Source organism: Balaenoptera acutorostrata, chromosome 17 (genome assembly GCF_949987535.1).
Source record: "Balaenoptera acutorostrata chromosome 17, mBalAcu1.1, whole genome shotgun sequence".
Lineage (NCBI taxonomy): Eukaryota > Metazoa > Chordata > Mammalia > Artiodactyla > Balaenopteridae > Balaenoptera > Balaenoptera acutorostrata.
In genome coordinates this window covers 74,999,198-75,016,396 of record NC_080080.1, presented here as the reverse complement: position 1 = coordinate 75,016,396, position 17,199 = coordinate 74,999,198, and the positions used below count along the sequence as shown (strand labels likewise).

The window sequence follows — 17,199 nt, the reverse complement described above, 5'->3', positions numbered from 1 at the left end:
TTTTAGACCAGTGCAAACTTGGAATAAATTGCTTCTCCAGAGCCAAACCCCATACAGTTCACCTTTCTGACTTGAGGATCAAACTTACAATTTAGGTACACCAGTGATAGCTAAAAACAATGGAAGTGTACGGTTAAAAAAAAAAAAAAGATTGAATTTGAACTAAATGATTTTTAGTATGTAAATTTGGTCTTTGCCCTTAGTGCCTTGAATAGGATCTATTTATGTAAAACATGTCAACCAGCCCAGAAGCCCTGCTGTCTTGTGTTTTGCGGAGTTTTATCCCTGGTAAGCTGGGTGGCTTCACCTCTGGGTATCTGCTGCCAAAGTCCAGCCTCCAGACACTCCTTTGAGAACAGTATGGACCTTAGAGATAACTTGAAATAAGGAAGAGAAATGCCCGCGAACTGGGATTGGTTCTCTAGACCCTCATTCCCTGCTATTTGTGGAGTGGAGCCTATTACGGGTAGGGCACCATATGCACCGTGGTGAAGGAAGAAAAAATGAGAGACGGGAGGGACAATACAGTTGACTTTGCTAAGGACCCTGAGCACATACGTTATCTCTTCTGTTTTTACTTCTAGCAGGCAATGTCTGGTAAAAGACAACACTTGATGATTTACTGCCTTTAGGAACCAAGACATTCAGAGCAAGAGGGTGAAAGTATGGCTGTGTCTCAGATTCCCCTAGTGGGCTCAGAGTTTGGTTTGCTTAGTGTAAGCCAGAGGCACCATGATGCCACAGTTGCAGACCCTGTTTCTTCTTGGGGGGCTGCTGTTGGAGGAGAATGGGTGTCATCTTTATGGGTGGGTGGTCCTGCTGCCTGCAGGGCCTGCTCCCCTGTGTGTGGTCCAGGAGGCCTAGGAAGTTACTCAGCATGCCAGCGAGTGGCTTTGAATTGTGTCGAGTTTGTGCTGGTTTTTGTTTCTCCACTGCCCAGAGGAGTGATGCTCTTCTCGGCCCCTCTGCGGTTTGCCTTCCTCCTATTAAAAGTACTGTGGGATGGGAGATTCTCAAGATCAGGGGCGTGGTCTGATGACCCGCATACACTTTTTGGAAAACTAACACATGTTAAAACAACATTCAACTCTTGTCCAAACAATTAAGCTAGTTTTCCCAGGCCCTTGTGGAGAAACATCAAGAAAACAAAAAACAAACTTCAGAACTTTAATGTCACTTCAATTCTATGCCCTTGGGGGGGGTGTGTGTGTGTGTGTGTGTGTGTGTGTGTGTGTGTGTGTGTGTGTGTGTGTGTGTGTGTGTGTGTCAGACAAACATTATTTCACTGCATGGTTTTTAAATGCAAGCCTGTTACTTGGCCTGGTACTTTTTCTGAGAAGTAGAATTGACCTGTTACCCAACTGGCATGGTGGCCACAGAGCCGCACACTTGGGCCAGCACCTCCTGAGCCTGGTGGTACAGACACAGTGGGCGGCGGTGGGAGTGAGGAACGGCGGCCAGAAGCCCTCTTCTCCTCCACTGAGAGGGAGTCCGCGCCGCTTAGAGCTTCTCGGACGCTTAGGAAGGAGGTTTGCATTGCTGGAGCCTTGCTGCTGGGCTGTTCTGGTCCAGCTGACCTTAGAAACACCACAGCATAGTGTGTCACACGTTGCAGAGGCCATGGGACCCTTCCTGTGGCATAGTTCCACCCTGAAGACTGGAAGGTGGTCAGTATTCAATATGTGATGGGAAGCTATTTAACATTAAATTTAACACGACCAGTTGGTTCAGTATTCTCGTTATTTTGGACTCTAGTGATTCAAAATGCATTTATAGTGTAGATGCTGTCACAGTGGCTCACGTTAATTTGTAGCTGTTAAAGATTCTGTGCACATGGCGGATGTATTCTAAGGACAGAATGTAAGCAGAAAACCAAAGGTTCAAAAATGCCTTCAGATGATTTTTAGATGAGATACTTCACAGTAATTAAAATTTTTTTTTTCAATTCTAAAATGTAATGATTCTTCTGAGGGAAACACTAAGATAAGTTATTATATTTCAAAATTCATTTTATTTAACTTAGTAATTATCTTCACTGCACATATAATGGAAATTGTACAAGTCAGAAGATTATATGATTATCCTAATATTCCTGTTTTATTCCTACATCTGAGCATAATTGAGTAAGCTGTTTCAGTGCATTTATATAAAATTGTATTTATTCGTAGAGTCATGTACTATCTTTTGAAACATTTGATAAGCACTGCTTTGAGACTGGTGCGCGCTGTCTCTCTTGTTCTCGCTCACACTCTCACATCCCTGCCACAGAGGTGATGGATTAACTGTATCAGTATAATCCAGAGTGTATTTTGAAGGGCATTTTTATTCAAGATATTCTTGGGAAAAGAATATCTTTTTCCTGTTTGGCACACTGTGTCCTATTCCCCCTCAGAGTGTAGTAAGGGCTTGGAGAGTTTTACAGTAAAGAAAAATGCTTAACTTTGTTTAACCCAGAATTCTCAAAACTCCCATGACCTGAGTCTTCTTTTCTTGGAACACCTCTTAAAATCCTAAACTTAGAAAATGTTGTTCTGTACTTTCTGCCTTCTCAAGTCATATGACCAACAAGCATGATGTTGTTCATCTTTGTGTTTGTGTCCATAAAGGTATTCACTCAATAATTTTTTTTCCGGGAAATTGTCTTTAAAAATGAGCTGAATAAAACTTAACTGATATATGAAAGGCTTGAACTTGAGGCCCTGACTCTGATACCAAATTCAGTCAAGTAGAAAATATTCTAATCCTTGATTCTTAAGATTATTTCTGTACGTATTATTTTGTATCAAAGAATCAAGGTTAAAAATTATTTCAGTTGACCATTCAAACTAATATCTGTTCATCTTGATCTCCTCCCCACAAAGAAGGTTTTAAAAGCTGATTGTGACGCATTTTTGTGCCTTCTGTCACCCCATCCTGGACGTGGTTTTTTGCTTGGGCTGGTCCATTGAGGAAGGGGCCCCTGGCCAGCATGTGTCTCCCCTTCAGTCCCAGCCTGGCTGCCTTTTTTCCAAGAACCCTCCTTGGCAGCAGTCTGGGTTAGGTGCTCTGTTCTCCCCTGGCAGGTACCAGGGCTGCTTGGTTTACTGTTACGTCCTCAACTGTTTGTTGGATGAATAAATGAATTGGACATCAAGTATTACTGAGTGCTCTTCTTTTTATCAGTGTCATTGACAAGAAGAAGATGTGAAAATCTCAGTGGGACTTACTGAACATTTGCTAAATGCTCTTTTGAACCCTGGTACACTCCTTTGGCTGGAGATTGAGCTTCAGGGTTCATATTGGAATGCCTTTTGAGAACAGTGCAGAGGGATTGAGAACCTGTGGGATACTGGAAAAGTAAATAGAAGTGAAGAAGGCCGGTAGTAGGAATGTGTCTCCAAAGTGATTTTTAAAAACCCCCCCAAAAACTGAATGGTACTTTTCAGTCTTAAATGACTACTTAATATTTGTATTTTTACGAGCCACTTAAATCCTAGTATAGCGTTTTAAGCTTGTACTTGTTGTCTCGTGGGTCTTAGTTGGCCTGCCGCTTCTCCCCCAGAATCTGCGTTTCTCTGAGCTCGCAAGCGCCTGTCTCCCTTCAGCCTGATTTGTGGGGCGGGGCGTGTCTCCTGGAAGTGCCATGTTGCTCTCATCCAGTTGGTAGTATCTTTTCCTTATTATAAAGCAGTGCTTTGATTTTAGATGTGTTCGTGTCACCCAGTAAGTAGCGTGTTTGCCCAGAGACGTCCCATATTACAGAAGGGTGTTGGTTTGCAGGGATTGTCCATACTGGAGACATGGTACACTATTATTTGCTCATTCATGGTGCTTGACCTTGAAAGCAGGTTGAGGCTTCAAGACTATAATTAAGACAAAATATGGTTAAATAAGGTAGCCTTTAAAGTCAGAAAATGCTGGTTAATGTTGGAGGGAAAACACAGTGGAGATGGGTAAAAGTGTCATCTTACACATTGTTTTTATGTCGTTCTGACGAAGGCTCCTGAGCGTTTTGGGTCATGTTCGCTTAAAGGTAACGGAAGGGTTGGCTTCGCCTCCCCGGCCCCTCTCCTTTGGTTAAATTTACATCCTGTCTACTCTGCTGTTTTATATGAGGCAACTTGTTTATGTGTTTGTCTAATTTATATGTTACGAAAAGTGAAGTTAAGGCTAAAAACGACTCTCTTTAGTTTATGGTAATTTTTTGGAGAACACACACCTTGGATCGTTTTAATTTATTGTTCAACTATCTGTCATTCTGTTTCAGTTTCAAAAGTCCACGCACAGTCCTTATATATTCCATAATGCTCCAAAAGGCATATGGAATTATGATAGCAAATATGTCAAGCAGGAAGTCCTAAAGGGTGTATTTAAAAATACCTTTGGTATCTAACATTCTCTGCCTTTGCCCTCATAAATGAGAGGTTTGAGGAATGCCCTATATGGTGATATCAGATGTTAATGGCATTGATTACCTGTCAGGCAGTGGGAATTGATGGGAAAATGTCCGCTGTAAAATTAAATAGCATTAGAGAAGACTGTACCATGCGCGGGGGGTTGGGAGGGGAACGGCGGGCCTGGGAGACTTTGTCAGGGTATTACTGTGAGCTCCAGGTTTTTTCCCCACATGATTAAGGCAGGCCATCTGTTCTTTGTTAAATGTTTACAAAAACAGCTTTTCTCTAAAAGATTTAAGGAGATGTGGGCCTGGTAAACACTATAATATTTCCGAGCACCTTTCCACCCTATTTCAAACAGTACCAAAACATAATTCTGCCGCATATCAAACAGGACTAATATCTTTTTTGTATTTGGTCTTTACATTTTTTTCCTTCTTATGGAAGATTAAATTTTTAAGGGATACTAATTTATGGCTTCATGTATTACTGAAAGGAGCATCCAAAATGATTTGTATGCTCAAGTGCAGATAAATTTTCAGTCGTCTGGTATCATGTGTTACACGCTTTTTCTGATTCACAAACGTGGACCAGGTATCTCTCATCAGAAGCTGGCATTTGGTTACCGGAGTTAATGCCATGCAGATTAAAGAAAGGTACACATACAGAAAAATGGTACAGATGAACCGGTTTGCAGGGCAGAAATAGAGACACAGATGTAGAGAACAAACGTATGGACACCAAGGGGGGAAAGTAGGGGGGCGGTGGTGGTGGGATGAATTGGGAGATTGGGATTGACATGTATATGCTGATATGTATAAAACAGACAACTAATAAGAACCTGCTGTATAAAAAAATAAATAAAATAAAATTCAAAAAAATAAAAAAAAAAAAGGAAAGGTACACATACCTGGAATTAATTCACCGTTCTAAGCTATAAGCACTGTTTACTGGTAGACTTTCCTCTTCCCTTCCCTTTCTAGGAAATGTTTTTTCTTCCATTTCCTGAGAAATAGCTTGTCCCAAGTAAGTTTGATCTCTGTGTCTCTTATGAAAAGATTTGGCTTTTTCCTTTTTACTTACATTAGGAAATAATATGTAACAATTAATTCTACTTCAGCAACTTAGGTATAGTAAAACCGTTCAATCAGATCCCATTAATTCTCAGCGAATGATCATTTGGAGAGCTCCTTGGCTGATGTTTGTTGAGCGTGTTCGTGAGGGAAGAACCGGGGCCAGGTGCGTGGCTTTTCTCGGGGTCTGGTCGGTTGTGTCGTCTCCGGAAGGACACTGCATCTGTGCACTCATTCTCACTCTTCTGCCCTGGCTTCTCTGTCCTCCTGTCTGTCCTTACTCTCCTTCAGCGCCTTTCTCTCTCAGCTCTGACCAAGAAAGGGCAATGTATATTTTAAGATTTTCTCATACCGTAAGATTTTGGAAGAGACTTTGGAAATCATCTAAACCAAACGCTTCATTTTGCAGATGGAGAAGAAGTGAAATGATTCTCCCCAGATTATAAAGCTCACGGCAGGGCCCGGACTAGAATTTTCTCTCTCACCTCACGGTTCTGGGCTCATTCTCTTACACTAGTGCAGATGGAGAACTGAATGTAGGTTTCTTCAGTAACCATAGTAGGTTTTATTGGGAACAGGAAAACCAGTTTCTATTCTGGCAGTGATTTCTTTTTTTAAATGTTTCTTTGGGTCACTGAACACTTTGGAAATAAAGTGAAGCCTGCGGCGCCTTTCCTAGGAGGATGCCTGTGTGTGAGGTTTTAGGAGCCGGACAGAGTCAGAAGAGCACTGGATTTAGGAAACCTGGATTCAGATGTCAAATCTGTCCCCTACGGTGTGGCCTTGGGTAGCCACATGGCCTCCTCAAATTTTACTTCTTTTCTGAAAAATGGGGGTAAATTATCACATTTTGGTGTGAGGTTCAGGTGCACAAACTCCTGAAAGCACCTTGCTTAGTGTATAACATGAAATAGATGCTCAGTAGATGTGAGTTGTATTGGAATCTGATTTGTAGCCGTTTGTGGGTGGCGAGTAGCAACTCGCTGGGCTCCTCGGCAGACCTGGACCTGGGCTTTCCTGTGGCTCCTCTTTTGGGGGTCATGTGTGAGGGGTGCAGATCTCAGTTCTGTCACTTGCATCTGTAACTCCTTGGGTGCGTTCTTCATCTTAGCAAGTGTCTACATGGAGCTTTCTGGGCTGGCATGGGGATCGAATGGTGTCCGGGCGTAAAGTGCTTACTAACATGCCCAGCACATGGTAAGACTGTTTAGTACATGCTTGTGGCTGTTATTGCTGTTGCTGTTTATATTACAGTTACTATTTAGTGTCTGGAGAAGCATAGGAAAAAGGCAGAAAATGAGTGACATTTGCAGATATAACATTTTCAAGTATTGTGTTGAAATGTGAAGGCTCATTAGATGTCATAGTTTACAATGGAGACAGATGGTCCCCTACCCCTGCCCTGATTTGTATCATGACCACTCAGCATCCCATCCCAGGTGTTGGTATTCTCCACCATATTTAAGACCATTTCTGGGTATGGTCTTAGTGGATGCTGAAAATCTCCTGCAAGGCATGTCAAATTGACTATTTGGGGGCGCTTTCTCTCTCTCCCTCTCTCTCTCTCTCTCTCTCTCTCTCTCTCTCTCAGTGAGATTTGGAAATGTAAAGCTTTAATAACTTAAGAAAAACACTGTCTGCATTTTCTATCAGTCTGAGAACTGTAACCAACCCAAAGTCATTAAGCTTGTATATGTGCTTTTAATTTGACATTTGAATGTCATTTAAATCAGAAATGACCTGTACTGTATAAGATTTATGTGTTTACACTTGGATTTCAAACTTTCATGCTATCTGATTCTTACAATGCTCAGTAGACTTGTTCTTTTTAAAAGTGACTTGATTATATATCATTAATTGGAGTTCCTGTTCCTGCATGGGGAAAATTCCACTTGAATTCCATCTTTGTGTCTTAGCTTTTGCTGCTGTCTTGTCCTTCACCATTTCCTACATAGGTGCTAAGAATATGGAAAGTGTCTTCAGCTGAATGAGAAATTTTCTTCCACCTGAACAGAAGTTTTTACTGTATTACTAAGTTGCCCTCTTTATTTATTTAAAAGCTTTCCTGTTGAAGAAACCTATTTTTTTTCTGGATGAGAGAAAATGATAGGTTTCACAAATGCATAGTTGGTTAAGTTTGCTACCTTGAGTGTAGTGTAAGTTTCAGAAGTATCAGCCACTAACTTTCAGTTCCTTTCTTCACTACGAAGAATGATAAACTAACTTCAATTCCTATTTGTGTCTCTTAGCATTCTCCATCGGAGCCCTTTCTAGAGAAACCAGTGCCGGATATGACTCAGGTTAGTGGACCGAACGCTCAGCTAGTGAACAGTGATGATTACCTGCTGTCAGTAGAACAGCAGCCGCAGCAAAAGAAGAAGAAAAAGAAAAACAACCACATTGTTGCAGAGGATCCCAGTAAAAGTTTTGGTAAAGATGACTTCCCCGGTGGGGTTGATAACCAAGAACTAAACAGGAACTCACTAGATGGGTCCCAAGAAGAGAAAAAGAAAAAGAAAAGGCCGAAGGCAAAAAAAGATCCCAAGGAACCGAAAGAACCCAAGGAGAAAAAAGAGCCCAAGGAACCCAAGACCCCGAAAGCCCCTAAGATTCCCAAAGAGCCAAAGGAAAAGAAAGCAAAAACTGCCACGCCAAAACCCAAATCCAGCAAAAAGTCAAGGTAGGCTGTGGGCAGAAACAACCACCACCAAACACAGTAGAGACACAAGCACAACAGTTACAGCCTGTGGAATGGGGGCGGGGACACGGGGTGGGCGTGGGACACTCTGACATTTGTCCTCATTGCTCAGCTGCTTTTTCTCATACCCAAACTGAAAAGTTAAGGTGTTTATGCATTCTAAGATCTAGGACTCAATTATTATGAACTGTTGATTTGGTTGGTAGATTTTTTAGAAACGTAACTGGATAAAAATTGTTTATTATTTTAAAATCACTTTCTTGTATTTTTGTGAAAGTCTGTCATTTAACAAATAGAACCAAGTTACCAGCATAATCATTTGTGAGCTTAGACCACCAACCTCATTTTCAGCGACAGTGCCAAACTGGGTAAGAAGGATTATAGAAGCAAGGCGAGCCACTATATATTTCACTGGGCTTTTCAGTCCTGCTTCCCAGAAGTTGAAACGGGAGAATGAATTCTCTCCACTTGGCAGGCGGAGTAAGCCTTCCAGGGGCAGCGTTGAAATCCTAGTGGGCAACATGGGAGAAATCAAATAGCAGTTACGCATTAGATATGCACTGGAGAATAGCATGAATTTTAGGTCCTAGGAAATAGCCACCGTCACATCATACTTCCCCTCCGTACTTCCCCACCAACCCTCTGACCCCCCAGGAGGCATATTTATTCAGTAAGAAAAGCTGAGAGGAGAAGACATTGAAGACTAATTTTTTTCATTTGTACCGAACATTTCTTACAACTGTTCTGAACCAGTTCCAAACATCTGAATCTATTTTTCAGAATGTGGCTCATGTTAGAAAATATAGTTTCCAGATGGAAGTATGGTCAGACTTGGTTACTCTGAACCTGTTTGCGGACGCAGGAGAAAACACGCTTCTCCTCTTCCCGCCACGTGCGAATGCCCGCTTGTGCAGGGCGCGTGGCATTCCACCCCGAGACTGACGTGCTCCACGCGGGCTTTGCGAGCTTGCTGGCCTGGCAGCCCTGGGCTTGTGGGCTTTCTTGTGTGTCAGGAGCAGGTAACACAAAGAGGGGTGGTTTTTGTAACTAGAAAGATGCCGCAAAGTGAGAGAACAAGCTTGAATTTTCAACTTCCCGCTAAAAGTATCTAAACAACCCAATACATTATTCTGTAGTGTTTTGAAAGTTTGAATCATAGTCATTAAAAAAACTTTTGTCGCCAGTACTTTTTATGGTGCCCAAATTACTGAATTACAGTTGGCCCTCCACAAAGGACTTGAGCATCCGCAGATTTGGGTGTCTGCCGGGGTCCTAGAACCAATTCCTTGCAGATACTGAGGGACCACCGTATATTCAATAACTCAGTCTTATAGGTAACTTAATTTTTGCATTTACTTATAGTGTTCTTTGATGCCTCAGTATGTGGTCTCTTAATTGAAAGCCATTATGTTTCTCTCCTTATGAACACTCTTCTAACCTCAGAATTTATTATAAATTCTATTTTCATTTACTTAAGCAATATTTTATTGAGGACTTAATGTTTGTAGATACTGTGTTAAGTCTTAGGGATGTGAGCCCAGAGGACAGTTAGACTTTCAGTCTGATTTATGAGGGGGTTTTAAAAAATACATAGTTGCTTAAGTCTGAGTATTGTGCTTTTGATAGGAGGAAGCATGTGCTTTATTTCTCCTAAGGAGAAAGAAATCAAAGCAAAATCTTAAAAGAATGTATTTTTTTTTTAAACTTATATAATGTAAGAGTGTGTGTTCTAAAGAAGTTTTCTGGAACTCAGAACATACATCACCAAAACTAACTGTAGCCTCAAAATACATCTGTCTTAAGTTTTTATCTTAATTTTTTGAATTTATTACCAAGTGGTAAAAATTGATTTAAAAAACCCCACTGTATCTTGGATACTTGTCATAAATTTCCAAATATCTTCTTTCAAGCTCTCAGTCTACCTCAGACTGACCCTATCTTTATTTTTTTCTTTTCTTTTCTTTTTTTATAAATTTATTTATTTTTGGCTGCGTTGGGTCTTTGTTGCTGCGCGTGGGCTTTTCTCTAGTTGCAGCGAACGGGGGCTACTCTTCGTTGCGGTGCGCAGGCTTCTCATTGTGGTGGCTTCTCTTGCTGCGGAGCACGGGCTCTAGGCACGCGGGCTTCAGTAGTTGTGGCTCATGGGCTCTAGAGCGCAGGCTCAGTAGTTGTGGCGCACGGGCTTAGTTGCTCCGCGGCATGTGGGATCTTCCTGGACCGGGGCTCGAACCCGTGTCCCCTGCGTTGGCAGGTGGATTCCCAACCACTGCGCCATGAGGGAAGCCCTGACCCTATCTTTAAAAACGTACTTTAGCACACCCTTACATCCTGTAGGATGTAGGATATGTTGGGGCAGATATTAAATTGCTCTGCTTAACAATGAAACTTACTGAAATTTCCCTAATGACCATAAACAGGTGTTAGGAACTTGGGACATCACATCCAGTCGTTCCTGGGCCCCCCGCCTCCTTGGTGCAGGTACAGACTGTGCCTTTACCCGGTAAGAGACCCTTCAGTGCAGGCCCATCTGTGCCCTCAGCTGCCCAGCCTGAGGTGTGAGTCTCTGCGCAGGGTGAGCAGCCGGTGGGGCTGAGTCTGAGTGATGGCTTTGCGCTGGAGTCACACGCTTTTGGCAGGAGGAAGGCGTGTGATTATCTTCTCCTAAGGAGGAAGTCTAGTGCTATTTTTCTCTTTTTTTTTTGCTTTTGACTAGTAGTCTCAGTTGATGGCTGCTGTAGGTGACAGTTGTTTTTCCCCGAGTGGTGTGAAAGTAATTGAGGGGAACCCTTCTTTAGAGTATGGAGAAGTGCAAGTGGGAAGGGGGTGCATCCAGGAGGGCCACTGAGAGCATTTGCGGCACCTCTGCTGGCCCTGGCGACTTGACCTTGGAGGGCGACTTGACCTTGGAGGGCCACTTGCTGATTTAGGATGAAGTGTGGTGAGGACAATGCCTGAGAGGTTTTCCTGTCGTTGATGTTCAGATGGGGATGGCTGTCCAAGAATATGGTAACTGAATAGAGATTGTCATTGAATTAACCAGCCAACCCATTATTTTGTTGAGCTACAGTGTTTCAGGTGGTCAGGGGAATGGAGTATCTCAAGTTGTGGTCTCGTTGTTCCTCTAAGTCTAGGAAGGAAAAAGCATCCCTGAAGCAAGGATAAGTAGATTGCACACAGCTACATGTAAATTCTGAATAGCATAGCAGAATAATTATGTAAATTGAATATGCAGTGATGAAGGTAATAGGAGGTTTGGGTTATGTCAGTGCTGGGGCTGAATTGCCAGAGCAGGTTGCTTTAGGCGCTGGAATACTGCAGTGGCAATTTTGTTTTGCAAAACGTTATGTGATACCAGTTATTTCCATCCTTGAATAAGTTAACTTGATGAATTTGTTTATACAGAAAATAATTCTCCTACAGAGGGCTGAAACAGAGGGGATAAACAGAAATGGAAGGAAACATTTACTGTAGAACTACTCACATCTTTCTTGTTTGGCCCTCTATGCCATATCACTGGTGAGATTCTCCTAACAAACGTGCTGCCCTTTGAGCGGCTGGTGACGGCAGTGACCCGCTGGGGGTCTGCATTATGTCCACACAGGAGAGAGCTGGTTTTGTGTCATTCACATACTCACAGTCATAAATGACATGAGAAAGGTGGCTGTCATTGGTGGGGCTGATTTTCTTTGTGTGCCTTCACGGTGTCCTTCTCACTACCTGCCATCCCTGAAAGCCACTGAGGCTTGAATTTGTGGCCATTCCCAGCAAACTGGCCCTTTTGGCAAGCAAGATATAATTGGGTCTGTCTTGCCTATACAGGAGAACCTAAAGAATCTTCCCAGAAGCTGTTATATAGAATGGTAGTGAAACAGAAAAAGGTGTCAGCATTTCAGAAAGAGACATTTATTTATTTATTTATTTGTTTCTTTCTTATTTTTGGCTGCCTTGGGTCTTCGTTGCTGCGCGCGGGCTTTCTCTAGTTATGGCGAGCAGGGGCTACTCTTCGTGGCCGCGCGCAGGCTTCTCATTGTGGTGGCTTCTCTTGTTGCGGAGCACGGGCTCTAGGCTCACGGGCTTCAGTAGTTGTGGTGCATGGGCTCAGTAGTTGTGGCTCATGGGCTTCAGTAGCTGTGGCTTGCGGGCTCTAGAGTGCAGGCTCAGTAGTTGTGGCTCGCAGGCTCTAGAGCGCAGGCTCAGTAGTTGTGGTGCATGGGTTTAGCTGCTCTGCGGCATGTGGGATCTTCCTGGACCGGGGCTCGAACCTGTGTCCCCTGCATTGGCAGGCGGATTCTTAACCACTGCACCACCAGGGAAGTCCCCAAAAAGAGACATTTAAAATCTTGGTGAAAAAAATGGACCACATGCCTCTTTTCTGATTAGGACCATATCTTTTTCCCCTCTTCCCATTTTACATTAAATGTATATTTTTCTACCTGTCTAGTGCTTTCCCCAGGTGTCTTTATAGCTTTTAAATACTGACGGTTAATATTGAAAATAAAGGCTGAGACAGTTGTGGCCTGGAGAGGATGCCATTTTGCATATGGAAGGATTCACGGAGCTGAAATATGAGGATTTGTGGTCTTCTCTTCAATGCGTTTTCTGTTTGTGTATGCTTGGGCCTTGTGAAATGAGAGAGAATTTGGAGGAAGTGCTTCCTTTGAATGACTCTTGGAGGATTTAGTGGTCCATTTAGCTATATAAAGATTCTTTGAATGTACATAAAGAAGGGAACTTGGCCAAAGGTTGTGACTTGACTACTGAAGCTTCATTTAAATGAAGCCTTGGAGATTTGCTTCTAATGCAGTTTCTAGGAACTCATCTGGTTCTTGCCCCCCTCTCCACCCCCCAGTATTAAAGTTAATAGGAAGCTAAAATGCTACTTTTCAATTAAGAGTGAAGATATTTTTTTTTAAACAGTGAAAAGTAAACATACCACTCTTACTTTAAAAGACATATAAAGTACCCAAAACACGTAGAGTGTATTTTTTGCATACCACACTGTCATTAATATTTATGTTGCTACTTTCTTCTGAGGAACTTAGTTAACTTTTCAGATATTGTTTTCTCAATTATGATCTAAAAGAGTAGCAGCATTTACCTGAGAAATATTTTTATTCAGCCAGCAAGCCCAATAGTGGTGTATTTTGAGTAACTAATACATATTTTATAATGTGCTCTTATATATGTAAAATTTCTCGGACACAAAAGCAAACCGCTAAACTTGGTTTGCTAATAAGTACGGAAAACCTAGATAGTCAGATATCTCCCCATCAGGTAATAAAGTAAATTAAACCAGCAGCTTTTCTTCTTCTATTTTCTTGTTCTTTCTTTTATTCACATGCCGTGACTTAGCTTTGCTGCAAGACATTGGATAGTTGAACAGACTGAATTAGGTATTTTGGATACTGTACCTGCAGAAGAGAGTGTAGGTTTCTCTGGCATGTGGTTACACAGGACTTTTGAGCCCTTTAGGTGTTGGCGAGGAACAAGGAAGAAGTGTCCGTGAGCATCACGCGTCTGCCCACTGGCCTGCCCTGTCCGCTCCTGGTCATTACGTCCAAGCTCCGGGCCAAGGGTGCAACCAGGGGCCCCCTTTCCAGGTGCCCCCTTCCCCTTTCGAAGATTGCCTTCTCTTTGACAAAGGCGCCGGGCCGTGAGGGCTTCTTAATCCCCGTGGGGATTCCTTTCCTTCGAGAAAGGAAGGATAACCACCTCAGAGCCTTCCTTGTACATGTAAAAGGCCAGTGACAGGCCACCTTATGACCCTTCCTCTCTCTGATTTGTCTTAAATCAGGATGAGCAGGGAGGGAGCTGTCAGCCGCTTTTAGTTCAGACTCTGCTGTCTCTGATAGCCCGTGATTCCCTTTACACTCACTGGGGGAGGGACGGATGCCCAACATCACTGACCCTTAACAGCAAGTTCTGCTGACTCATGCTCTGTGCCGGATGCAGGAATGGGCCACAGTGGGCCTGCTGGGAATTTGTTCCTGCCCGTCCAGTGAGGTGCAGTGGACTTCAGAGCGGCGGCCTGCTGGCCTTGTGGTTGTGTGGGAGAGGTGAGGTAGGTCCCACTGCAGCCATCAGAGGAGAGGTGAGAGGTGAGGAGGCCCTGGGCAGCAGGAGGATGTTACAGGGGCATTTTTCTGGAGACGCCTTCCTTTGAAGTCTTTCTTAAGTGGAATTTTAGGGTGTAGCATGTGTTGCCGTCGGAGATGTGTTGGGGATGTCAGAGTTGGAAGATAAAAAGCAGAAGAATTCACAGGCTGATTTTTTAAATTATCATTAAAAATGTCTATGGATATGAATATGCTTTTGAAAAGGATGAAGTTCTGTGCAGATGCAGAACTTGTCACGTGGTACATGAAGATCTTTTTGCTAGTTGTCTTCTGCCCAGGCAGAGACCCCCGTGGGGTGTTGGATGCAAAGCCACTGCGAGAGCGTCAGTCACGTGAGAGGCCGGCCTCTGCTTCAGCCACCTTTCCATGGACGTCCGTGTGACTGAGCTCTAGAATGTTAAACAGGGAGCTGGAGAGTTCGAATTAAGAAAAAAGACACTGTGGGACTTCCCTGGCGGTCCAGCGGTTAAGACTCCGCGCTTCCACTGCAGGGGGCGCGGGTTCGATCCCTAGTCGGGGAACTAAGATCCCACGAGCCGAGTGCTGTGGTGAAAAAAAGAAAAAAGACACTGTTCTCTCTCTCTCTCTTAATTTTAGAAAGGCAACACCCTTGAACTTCCATTAGATTACTAATTTTATGTGTAGCCTGATTCCTGTAGGAACAATGTAACTTCATGCTTCTTCTGTTGGGGTAGGTGCTGAGGTTTTCTCCTCGTAGGCCTTGCCATTTGCTCTGCCTGATTCTCCACCTACATACCTCATACCTCACCTGATTGAACCGAGGGTGGGCTGCATGTCTCACCGGTGGTCATGGCCACCTTGGTGGGTCAGAGAAGATACTTATGAATCCAGGGAGTGGGGTTCTGGCTGCTAACGCTGCCCTCAGTGTCCCCGTCCCGGGTCGTGGGAACGCTGGGTGTGGATAAGGCTGGCATCTTAGGACTTGGCACAGACAGCCAAGCATTGGCCCTGCTGTTTGGCCCTTGGAAGCGTATCCCATAGTAAAAGGGCACTGAAAAGCGTGCTTTCTGCACAGGTCGTGTGATGTCTGATTTGCCCGATCCTTTCTGCCGTGTTGCAGTGCCAGGCGGTGCTGCAGAGCTGGGGGGCTAATGCTGATGTTTGTTGAGCTTCTGGGATCGGATAAGACATCAGCTCACCAGACTTTGCTTCCATCTTACTTCTGGCGGATCTTAATTCAGTCCATAAAACTCAATAACCTTTAGATTTTCAATGATAATTCGTGACTTTGTGATTTTTTTTTTTTTCCATCTACAATATAGTCTACATTAAAAATGGGTTTAGCTCTTTCAGGAGAACTTTCTACTGTCTCTTTAATTTTTTAAAAACATTCTTCTTTATAAAATGGTCAATTGGAGTTTTCATCAGGACAGGGTTCTGATGTTATTGGAAGGCTACCCAGCGATAAGCCGGAGTAACAGAGACGTTCATCAGGGAAGGTTTCCGAGGCCTGGAGGGTCCCCCAAAAGGCCAGGCCAGTGCTGGACTCATAGTACGTCTCCACGAGGAGGTGAGACCTTCAGGCCGGTCCCAGGACAGAGACAGGGGCTCTGGAGCCGGGCAGGTTCTGGCCCAGTCCTGGGACAGCTGCTTCCTGGGCTGAGCGTGTAACCTCTTTGACCCTGTTTCCTTATCCTTCCTTGCACAGTTTGGTTGTAAGATGTGAAGGCGAGGCCTGTTGAGTTTGAAATACACATTTTAAATGAAAGCAAGTTGGGTTTCTGTATCTTTCCTAACTTTTGTTTGCTAATCCCTTCCTAGAAATTTAGCACAATTAATGTACTTCAGGAGTAGTTGATCATGTAAGAGCTACTTAAGGTAACAATTTAAATTATTTGTCTTTGAGGCAGAGAACTTAAAAACTCTATTGATAATTTGTCATTGCAATTTGTTGTTCAGAAGTAAAATAGAACCCCCTCCCCTAACCCCCTCTCTCTTCCACTTCTCAGCTCTCCTTGTTTCTCTTTCTCAAGCAGAAGCGTAGGGTGAAGAATTTGTGGGTGGCATTTAGGAGTCGGGGGGCGGCTCAGCACCCGAGGGCTGACTGCCTGGGCAGACGGGGGCTCCTGTCCCCCGATCCTGCCCAGATGCTCTCTGCCCCGCGTTGCCTTGTAGGGAGTCTCAAGCATTCGGACCTTCTGCTGACCACTGCTGGGCCCTTGGCCTAGGGAGCTCCAAGGGCCTTCGTGTGAAGGTGTTGACTTCTGCGTTTCTTGTCTGTCGTGCGGAATTTGTCTTGACTCTTATTTCATTAGTTTATTCTGTCACCTGCATTTTATCCCATCCCAGTTTAGCCGTTAAATAAAATTTTAGTCTTAGGACTTTAACATTTTTATTTTATTTTGTTGGGTTATTTTACTTCATGATGTATCACATTTTATATTGCCTTCATTGATCCTTTTAAACTTTTAGTACTTTATCTTGTCGCTTTTTTAGTTTGCCTCTTTATCTTTTAATTTTCTTTTTCATTGTTTAAAAACTTAGAGGAAAATCTGAAGTTGAGAGGCCAGACGCTTTTCTCTTACCAGCCTTGAAACCTCGACCCTAGCGGCTCATGTATTTTATCATACTTGATCTTTCTGAATCACGACAAGTCATACACTTCCTGTGCCACAAACATCACTCACTTCTCATCCATGACATTCAGTTTTTTATTAAAAGGCCTTTATGTATGTAAAATATAAGGATATGTTTCAATACTCTCTGCTCTCCTGAAAGATGGTAGTGTGACACTGTGGCTTGATTTCCTGAACACGGACCTGTTTAATCTCATGAGCCTCAAGGTTGATTTTCCCCAACGTGAGGAGGCTGATCACTGACGTGTCCTGTCTTGAGGGTCCGTGTGGTGGAGAGCCCCTCGCTCCCCCGCTCTGCCCAGCCCGCCACTGTCCAGACAGCTTCACCAACTGACTCTC

General features: G+C 43.5%; 1 protein-coding gene across 4 annotated transcripts in view; it reads left to right on the top strand.

The window, feature by feature from the left end:
• Positions 1 to 17,199, top strand: part of CHD7 (chromodomain helicase DNA binding protein 7) — a 181,119-nt gene that overhangs the window by 92,260 nt on the left and 71,660 nt on the right. For all 4 annotated transcript variants that reach the window (XM_057531916.1, XM_057531913.1, XM_057531914.1 and 1 more), the window contains exon 3: positions 7,699 to 8,129. In XM_057531916.1, the coding sequence (XP_057387899.1) occupies positions 7,699 to 8,129 (431 nt within the window). The remainder of the gene's footprint in view (positions 1 to 7,698; positions 8,130 to 17,199) is intronic.